At 47.5% G+C, this 9,976-nt stretch overlaps 1 protein-coding gene across 1 annotated transcript; it reads right to left on the reverse strand.

Moving 5' to 3' along the window:
* Nucleotides 1-3,950: 3,950 nt before the first annotated feature.
* Nucleotides 3,951-9,530, reverse strand: LOC124656946 (F-box/FBD/LRR-repeat protein At1g13570-like). Its single transcript, XM_047195593.1, has 7 exons — nucleotides 9,438-9,530; nucleotides 9,268-9,353; nucleotides 8,820-8,838; nucleotides 6,629-7,423; nucleotides 5,897-6,049; nucleotides 5,516-5,795; nucleotides 3,951-4,497 (listed from the first exon to the last, which is right to left on the reverse strand). The coding sequence occupies exons 1-7, from the start codon at nucleotides 9,528-9,530 to the stop codon at nucleotides 4,484-4,486; spliced, it is 1,440 nt and encodes a 479-aa protein (XP_047051549.1). The 3' UTR covers nucleotides 3,951-4,483.
* Nucleotides 9,531-9,976: the final 446 nt, after the last annotated feature.

Consider the following 9,976-nt stretch of genomic DNA (forward strand, 5'->3'; position numbering starts at 1 on the left):
GCTAATTAAATAGGCACTTTCTTCTTAATTAATGGTAAGACAAAATTATTGCCTTCGGTTAAACAAAATATCAGTGAGTACGAGAATAGCGAAAAACAATGAGAATTATATGCAGATTTCACATAACTTCTTGCCACAATTTGTTCGAAAACAACAGTGATCTTTAGCACAGTTTCGACGATCACTCGCTTGCTTTTTGTGGACAACATCGTTCTTAAAAGGAAGTGTGGAAAACTTGGCGTTGTAGGTTGCAGGCTAGCCAGTTTAATTAAAAGACTGATGCGATGAGAGAGGTTAGTCAATTATATTCAACACCTCCGCTTATGTCTTTTTTTAAGATAAACGTGGATTGTTGGATTAGTGAGGTTGGATTAGAAATATTTTTAATGTTGTTACCGTGTAAAATTGCATTCTTTTTTTTGAAAGGGTGTTGTGTATTAACTTGTTTGAATTAGTTGAGTTACAATCATGTAGGGTTGATCTCATCGCGCATGACAGACAGTGGCGACGCCAGAGATGAAGTGTTGGGTATTCATTTTCAACCTGTGTATTCATTTTACCAAATTCTCATGTATTTATCAAATTTTTCCCTGATTTATGAGAAAATTCTAAGGTTTTGTCAAAATCTTGAGTATTCAGCTGCATACGCAAGAATACCCCTAGCGCCGCCCCTGATGCCAGAACAATACCTTGTAACACACCCAAACACAACTCCCAGGACCAAATTGACAGATATTATGATTAACCTTGTTGCTCTTTCTACTACAGTAGTTCAAAGTCATATGGTGTTCTTGCTGTGCTAAATCAGATCTATCACGTATCGGTTGACTGAAGGCTCGAACAACTAAAGTGCAATCTGATTCAGTCACCTGGTTGTTTGCTGAATTTGCACATGCCATCTTGAACCCTCAAGATGTGCCAACGCTTCCCCCATAGCTACAGACTTGCAGTTTGGTATTTGCCCCCATGCTGAACATGTAACTTTACCTTTATAGTTTGTTTGGACAGTGTCACAACCCACTCAGAGATGTGGTGAACAACCAGATCATCACCATAAATTGGACATAAAAGGCAAGATAGTGATTGTATATGGGGGCATAAATTTTTGGCACATGGGTGCCCGTGAACCCATATAAACATATATCAGAAATATAATATAAATACATGTCATAAATCATGCATGTAGTCGTGTTGATCTCAAATTTGAATTTAAAATATAGAAGTATGCAACCTACACAAAAATGATAAATTATACTGTTCACAATGTAACGAGTAAAGGTATACTATTCACAGTATAACAAAGCATCCCCTGAAAATATAATGAAATATCCCAAACGGAATGATATAAAATTCTTCATCTTGCATCACCAGACTCCTTCCACTTAAAAGAGAATCAACCAGATTCAGAGGAATGATAGAACACTCATGGTAAGCAAGAACTTCATACCTCCCATGCTCTTGAAGCGCATGCTTCAGGCAAGTTGAAACGGTTCAGCCTTCCATATTTTTCGACGTACACATATGGAATATCAGCATGAAGCACCGAATGCTTACCACACTCATGGATTGAGGATGGTGACATGCTCGACCCTTTGAAGCATGTTGTATGGTGAAGGACCAAGCAACATCTCCATCGTTTTACAAATGTTAATAAGCCAGCCTTCTGAAAAATTATTGCCCTTGTGCTTTGCTACAAACAAGAATACGTGAAAAGCTCATGTGCTTCATTTTCCATAACTGAGTCAAACAATCGTGAACTTCTGCACAATGCTCTTAATACATTTCCTGAAGATCAACTACTGAATGCTTTGAAGTTATGAAACCTCGTGCTGGTCCTCGCCTCCTCCGGCGGAGGACTCGCTGACCACACCGCCTCTAGATCAGGCCCGACTGCTGCCATCGTCTTTGATGATGAGCCCAAGGTTAACCGAGCACGGTGTTGCGCACGGCAATCCCTTCATCTCCTGCTCAACCTCGTAGCAAGTGTTTTTCTTCAAACACATCATTATTCTGTGCTAATTTCTGATTTGTGATAGAATATAGAAGTTACACCCTAGGGGGAGAGAATATAATGTGGGCATATGGATAGATCAAGGAAATATACCTACAGTTACTCCGATGAATCAAACATAGTTCCTAACCTCTCTGTTACACTCGCCCCCTTGCCGGTGTGATTGCCGACATGAGGTCCTGGATTAGACTCGCCTGACTTGGAGGGGAAGAAGAACACAGAGAGAGATAGCGAGTAGAGGTTTTCCTTCTATTCCGAAGTTTAGACTTACATCGATGCCATCTCCGAATGCAGCTGCTTCTTTTGTAGTCCCAACCGACGTTGCCAGCCCATGACTGCCAGGCCCATGGTCCCTGGCATCCAGGCCCATCTCTTCTATGGCACTGGGTGTGACAATACCACCCCCCAAGAAACATTGCTTGTTTTCCCTCAAAAAAAAAAAAAACATTGCTTGTCCCCAAGCAATGTCATGAGCTGGTGGTGGCAGATGATAGCTCCAACTATTGCAACACGATCCTTGTCTCAACCAAGTCCGACCAGTAGCCTTCATTGCTCTTGTCATCATCATCATGTTGAAGGTTGCATCAAGAACCCATGGGACACCAGGAGTGTAGTAAGCAAGCTCGACAATGTTCCAGTTAAAACGTTGCAATGGGGAAGTTCCAGGATGTTGATTGATGCAAACTGCACCAACTCGCTCATGATGCGAGGATAAAAGATACGGCACTGTACCTCCACTGACCTTCCGCCACTACAAACAAGTTGTTCACCTCGCCCTTTAGCAGAACTCAACCTGAATCCCCATTTCACCAAAAGCCCATGTACCGAGTGATTCCCACAAATGCATGTGATGCAACACTTTGCCAAGAGCGGCTCATTTCTTGAACAGACCCAAAGCACAATCTCCGGAATATGTTTCAAATTACTGAAATCGGCACTAACATCTCTCATACACAACTCTCTTGCCTGAAGTTTCAACACTGAAGCGTTGACAAGACTTGAAACTAAGTTCCAGCATTGTGTTGTTCACGCCAAAATGCAGGAGCATGATAAACTACACTGATAGGTTCCACGGATTGGATATCTTGCACTCATTCCTTATCCCCAAACGGAAGATAATCATTGTTTTGCACTTTCCAGGAATACGTACCATGACGAATTTCAGAGTACCAACTCAATGCACATGAGAGATGCCAACAAGTACTCCCGGGTCGAATTAGTGTGTACCAGTACATGTTGCCTTGCATACTGAGCCAAACTTGTTAAAACTCAATTGCACCATACAGTGGTTTGCCTTAGTTAAACAAGGATCCCACGACAAGCAAAAGCATCTTGGGAAAGCAAGAGGTGCACAGCCTGATTGCAACATACTACCTGGATCCCAGTTCTTCTGCACAAACAATTCAGTAACATTGTAGCCCATGAACCAGTCATTCCCATACAAAGGTAGATCAGGACTGAAAAAATTCCAACAGCTTGGAAGCAGATTCAGGTTACGATCGATATACCAATGCTCCCAAACGTTCTCGCCCTTTACTGAACAAATCCTGGAGAGAGTACACAGACATCTCTGATGCGTTGTCGTAAGGCCCGCTTTCCTGCAGGTCATAGTAGCATGATACCCTGTTTCATCTTCTAGGCCGCACATGGAACTGGTAGAGAGGACATTTGCTGCTAAGTTGTATTACATTGGACATACGCAGATGTTCAGATGGGGCTTGCCTGCCCTAGTGTGTATAACTGAAAAATTTGACACTATTTTATTTCAGACATAAACAGAGGTATACGATTTTGATCTTGCAGAATGCTTGGAGTAGTAAAATGGAAGTAAAAAAAACATGGTAATTGCATAACTTAAACTGGTACTGGAAACATGGTAATTTCAGATATAAACAGAGGTATACGATTTTGATCTTGCAGAATGCTTGGAGTACTAAAATGGAAGTAAAAAAAAAACATGGTAATTGCATAACTTAAACTGGTACTGGAAAAATTTCTGCATTTCCAGAGAGTTATGTGCAGAGGCTGTATTCCGACAATTGCTCAAAAAACGATAGTAATGAACCCATATTTTCTGGTTACTTAACTATTTGTCATATCTGGTATCCCATTCCTGAAGCTCTTGCAAACAAATTTGTAGTAACAAACTTAATCAAATGATCGAACAGCGACACCATGTAATTCTCATTGAAAATTCGAAACAACAAATAAAAGAGTTATTTGCAACTTTTGCAGGCCATTATAGCACAGGAAAGGCGTCCAACTCGTACAAGGATTACTTATGACCAAAACAGAGCGTTATAGTAGCTCCTGCCAGCAGCCATTTTCTTCGGGATGCATATCTAGCCTCCAAGGGTACGTAGTTAGAGAAGATCAAAAGAGGGTTTGACACCAACGTATGCAAGTAAGCCACCTAAATGTATTATGCAGCCATTCCCAGCAAGACACAAAAGACAGTCTGCAATTAACAATCTATTCAATCTCACCTGCAAAAAGATAGCGGTCAATACATGAAATTTAAGTGACTCGTTACAAGATATCAAGCAGGTGATAAAAATATCAGAGTAATAAAGAATTAGCAGCATGTGGTAGTTCACAAATCTACAATGCATTCAGTGAAGTATGAAACTCAAATGTCAGGTTCCCGCTGCAGTCAACAGGGTGTTGGATAAATACCAACTTTTTTCCCTGTAAGATACATCCACAAGACTCAGCCAATGTGCATCCCAGTGTGCCCTACTCTAAATCGATGTCAGCTGTCAATGCATAAAGCTAGATTATCACTGATGTTCCGATGTAAAAATAATAAAATATGCACTTCTGTCTTGTTTTAATTTTCCTTTTGTAAAGACTGAAGGGAGGTTGTTAGCATTAGACAGCAACTAAGCTAAAGATAGATACTAGCACAAAACCCATGTTCTTTTATGTGATGATAATGGAATCCAACTACAAGGTACCCTCCATTCAAATGAATAAGGCACCCTCATTTTTCATGTTTTATCTCTGACCAAAATGTATCTATTTATATAAAAACTATTTAATATAAAGTTGGTATCATTACAAAGTACTTTTCAATACGATTCTAACAATATCACTTATGTACTATATAATCGAGATAGTTGTCTAATTTGTTTGGTCAAAGTTCACACCGAAATGCATGTGTGCCTTATGCATAGGAACATAGGTAGTAGTCGTCTGGAAAAGATAATAAAAAAACTCCACTTATTTTGTACAGAAACAAGCAAGTCATGATATTCTAAAGAAAACTAGGATGGATCCAATCCCCTCTCACATGTGATTTCTGTTGACATGACACACGATTCTTGTATTACCATCCATCCCTTCCTCCTAAGCATCAATACTATTCTGTCGGGTATAGATAACAGTATTCACAACTGTAGTAACCCAAGGACTAACTTTAGTTGCAAAATGAATATTATACTCCATACTGTTCAATGGAAATACATGACATGGATAAATGACTAAAATTTAAGGGTCATTTACCATTAAAGAAGACTTGAGCATGAGGTGAACCCCTTCTGTATGTCATTAGTTCACACAGTGCATCCTCGTTAGACTTTGAGCTTTCATAACCAAGTCTAAGATACATTGTGCGAAGAACTATTGCTTTAGATAAAACGAGCTCGATAAAACACATTTCACTTGGCAACCAGCCAATACCCTTTATTTTCACAACCTGAAGGTTGGCACAGAAGGCATCAGTGCATTGTGTATTATGATTCTCTGCATTTGCTTCAATTCCATCCAAGAAAGTACGCTCGATCTTGAAAAACAACAAAAATATGTTTAGCATCAAAAATAGCAGCGATCACCTTCAAGCACAAAAAATATGACAAGTTGAAAAGGGGTGTTCTTAGTTCATACCGTAATTTCAAGTACTTCTAGATTAGGAGCATTCATTAGTAAGCAAAAGGTTGCCAAAATGGCAGGCCTCTCGCAGAAATGTGTCCAGAGGATTAAGCTCTTTAAGTTGTAAAAGGTACATGGAAGTGTTTCCATTAAATGACCATTCGCTAGCTGTAAAATGGAAACAAACATCGTGAATCCCAATGCAAAGGAGGGCTAGGAGAACTATTGCACAATTGGCATTATCCATTCCACTAAAAAAAGGTTAGCATCATAATACAAAAATTATCAGAACATTTTTTCAGAGCACGTGTAGGCACCGAGTAGCAGAACAAATGAACAAATACACACCTATTTTTAGAACACCGAAACCCACTCATAAAAAGAATCAAGCAGGTTACAACTAGAAATGTTGAGATGCCTTGGAACTGAAGATCAAGTCAAGTAATAACAAAAAAGAAGCATATACAGAACATCCAGTTTATATTTCAAGCATATTTGATTAGAAAAATAATCTGAAGCATCAACTAATCAGACCACTAACTGCAATAAAAAGCAAAATAAAAAAAAAAATGATGGGAGCAATAGAAAGCATTGAAACTACTGCAGATGTTTACAGACACAGAACTTGGATTTACAAGCACACTCCATGTTGATTGATATAATTCAATTTCATTAGTGGTGTCTCTTGATTGATCACAATTAGCAAGTAGCAACATAGTAATTAAGAGGTAAGGATGAAAAATGTACCGGTGGCAGTGGGTAGCACGTATGGAGAATGAGCTTACTAACTTGTGCAAACCCAGAAATGAATCCTTCAAAATCGCCAGAGCTCACATACTTTCCAAAATCGATGGTGGCTTCATCGAGGCGCGGCAGGTCCGTGATCCGCCAACCATAAGATTTATCCGAAATTATCGTAAGTTTCCGTAGGTTACATCCCCCAATCGTCCAATCGGCTGGGCCGTCGTCACGGACATACAGATAGGAAAGATTCAGGGTGTTAAGCAATGGCGACGCGCCGAGAATTTCCCCCAGCAGGCTCTCCCCGTTCTCGGGGAACTGGGCGGCGTAGAGCTTTAGCTCCTCAAGCACAGGGAATCCGGTGAACCCCGCCGGGAGAGGCGGCATGCGGCAGCCGTTGAGCTCCAGGTGGACGAGCTGGGAGCATAGGAAGATGGAGGAGTGGAGGGTGAAGGAGTAGTGGTAGTAGGAGCATTGGAGGTTGATGGACCTGACGCCGCGGGTGGAGAGGGCGACGAGCCAGTCGGCGACGCGGGCGGCGGAGTACTTGTCGAAGTGGAAGGAGAAGCTGGAGATGTGGCCCGGGTAGCGAGCGAGGACGCGGTCGACGGCCACCGAGGTGGGCGTGCCGCCGCGCTTGTCGAGGAAGGAGAGGGAGATGGAGGGGAGGGCCTCCCAGCGGCGGCGCCAGTCGCGGGAGAGCGCGGAGGTGCGGACGGCGTCCCGGATGTCGAGGCGGGCGAGGATGGCGTCGAGCAGGGGCGGCGGGAGGGAGGCCAGCAGATCCGCCGCCGGCGGCGGCTCGCTCGGCCGCGCGCGCTGGCGCGGTCGTTCCATGTGACCTCTTCGAAATAGCCGCAGCAGCCAAACTGATACAAGGTTGAGAGCAGAACCTCTTACAACGCAGATCAAAGATAAAACAAAAGAAGAACACAGAAAACCTAAACTTGTCATTGGGATAGTTGCACGAAACCAAGTCGAGTCCGGACTCCACAACGACGCCCCCAAGAGGGTAACGACGCAGCGCACCGCCGCCGTCGAGACCGCGAGGTCTAAGGTTTTCACCCGGAGCCATACCACGGGGTGGATACCCACAACAACGCCCCCAAGAGGGTAACGACACCCACAGGCATCGCCGCCGTTGGCGCCGAGGCGCTGAGTTTTCACCCGGAAGCATCCGCACACCGCACCCGAAACTAAGCCGCCCTGGTCCCCAAGCTAGGGTTCCAAAACATGATCTGGGAGTTGCCAAAGCCGAAGCGCCGCCAACACCAGGATCCCCCATCGTCTGCTCCTCGCCATCCCCATGACCGAAGAGAGAGACCACCACCACCGACACGTTGCCCGCCGTAGAGCCACCCGCGCAGTCCACCTTCCGAGGCCGCCACCCCGGCATCCCCACGAACTCGAGCCCATGGCATGATCAGCACGCCGCAACACGAAACGGGCAGGGTATGACGGCACCATAGCATGCAACCGTCAAAGCAAGTGGCATCCGAGGGGAGGGGATCCACCCACCGCCACCAGAGGAGCACGCCGTCCGGACGCAGTAGCATGGCCGAGGAGGCCTAGATTAGGCCCGGCCGCCTGCCAGGCCACGATCAAGCCCCTTAGCCAAGCCGCCGCGCTGCTGCGCCTAGGCTGCCGCCGCCATCCAACTGCAGCTTCATGCCAGACCTACCCAAGCCACCACCGAGCCGCCATGTGCTAGCCATATGCCATGAACGGTGTCGCCGCAACCTCACTCCTCGCAAGATGGCCCGGCCGAGACCGCGCACCACCGCAAAGAAGCACCCCCGCCACGACGCCCGGGGACATAGCCGCGCCGTTACGGATGCCACCACGCCGCCGGTCAAGCCGGTCAATTTGTCGGCATCCCAAAACTCGCCACCGAACAGCAGCCAAAGCAACGCCTCCACCTTCTCAGACGTAGGAGGAACCTCGCGGGCCACGCCGCCGAGGTCCGCCGGAACCAGGCCCACCTGGCCCAGATCCGGAACCAGTAATGGTGCAGCATGGGGGCCTCCGCCGGCGTTGGCCACATCCAGACCCTCCTGGTCCAGGACGAGGCCCGTCCGGCCCAGATCGGGGCCCACCTGGCCCCAATCCGAGCGGCGCCGCCACCAGCATCTCCCTCCGCCGCTGCCTTCCGTCGCTGCCCTCCGCCGCACGCCGCGTCCGCCCACCCCTCCGCCACGAGCCGCCGTCGACCTGCCGTCCCGCCGCCGCTGGACCGAGCTCGGAGAGCCCCTAGGAGCACCGCCGCCGTCCGCTACTGCCCCGCGCAGAGCCGCACCGCGAGCGGGTAAAGGAGATCCCGCCGCCGCCGGCACCGCGTGGGCTTTGCCCGGCGGCCCGCGCCGGCGGCGGCGGAGGAGGGGGGAGGAGGGGGGAGTGGAGGCGAGGGGAGCTAGGGTTCGGGTCATCGCCCGCGGGGGACGACCCGAGCGAAGCATTTTTTTCATCGATCGTTCCATGTGACCTAGGGAGGGCATTTCAAACAACGGGGAGGACGCAAATTTGTTTGCGTCAGTTCAAATGGCTGGCGCATGTACCGTCTGCTACACTAGCCTACTCCTCCGAGCACGACGAAATTCGGTATTGCCCACAGTCAGTTGGCAGCCGACGAAACATATGCCGGTGATGGAGGTGGAGGTGGAGGTGGAGCGCCCGAAGCAGCCCACGGGTTGAACGATCGAGGTGGAGGCAGCGACGGGTGCGGAGCCGAGTTCTACAATGTTTGTTCTAGAGCCTCATCCTCCGTGAGACCTAGTGGCATGATGTCGGTGACGTACCTGGGCAGTGGCGGCCGCACCAATCCGTCCACCTCCGACACAAGGATGCCGAGCCTCTCGATCTCCTCATCAGTCATCGTTGTCGGCAGCTTGAACTTCCGACCCTCCGCCATGGCCGTCTGCTACTCGTGGAAGACATCCGATGAAGTCGTCTGGGCCATCCTTGGCCTCTTCTTTGTATTGCTCATGCCTCAGAGGTTGGTCAAACGGGTAGTCTCGGTCACCGAGAAAATCCGCCTTCCTCCTCGGATCCTCATCGATCTCACGCCAGGTGTGCCATACATTGGAGTCCACAACGAAGGCAGGATTGCCGCGGAGGTCCGCCGGTGTCCTCTCCCGCTCGCGATGAGGCACCGACGGGACAGGCACCCGGAGGCAGCTGAACCGCCAGCCGCTGCTAGGCATGTGCAGGTCCCCCCAGCGGTGGCACGACGTCCAGTCGTAGTGCATGAGCCACGCCAGGTCGAATGGGAGCGGCACACTGTTCAGCCCCAGAAGTCCAGCCGCCGCCTGGCAGGCCTGGTGTGCGTGCAGAAGAGCAAAGCGGCGCCAATGATGA

This window comes from Lolium rigidum, chromosome 5, assembly GCF_022539505.1.
Source record: "Lolium rigidum isolate FL_2022 chromosome 5, APGP_CSIRO_Lrig_0.1, whole genome shotgun sequence".
In the NCBI taxonomy this organism is placed as follows: domain Eukaryota; kingdom Viridiplantae; phylum Streptophyta; class Magnoliopsida; order Poales; family Poaceae; genus Lolium; species Lolium rigidum.

What these genes read in the sequence shown, in the direction of transcription:
- LOC124656946 (XM_047195593.1), bottom strand. Translation starts at nt 9,530, where the DNA reads ATGGCGGAGGGTCGGAAGTTCAAGCTGCCGACAACGATGACTGATGAG. An exon ending in TGTCGGAGGTGGACGGATTG is followed by an intron (nt 9,354 to 9,437) that starts GTGCGGCCGCCA and finishes CAAACATTGTAG; the next exon opens with AACTCGGCTCCGCACCCGTC. An exon ending in TAGAAGTACTTGAAATTACG is followed by an intron (nt 5,796 to 5,896) that starts GTATGAACTAAG and finishes TTGTTTTTCAAG; the next exon opens with ATCGAGCGTACTTTCTTGGA.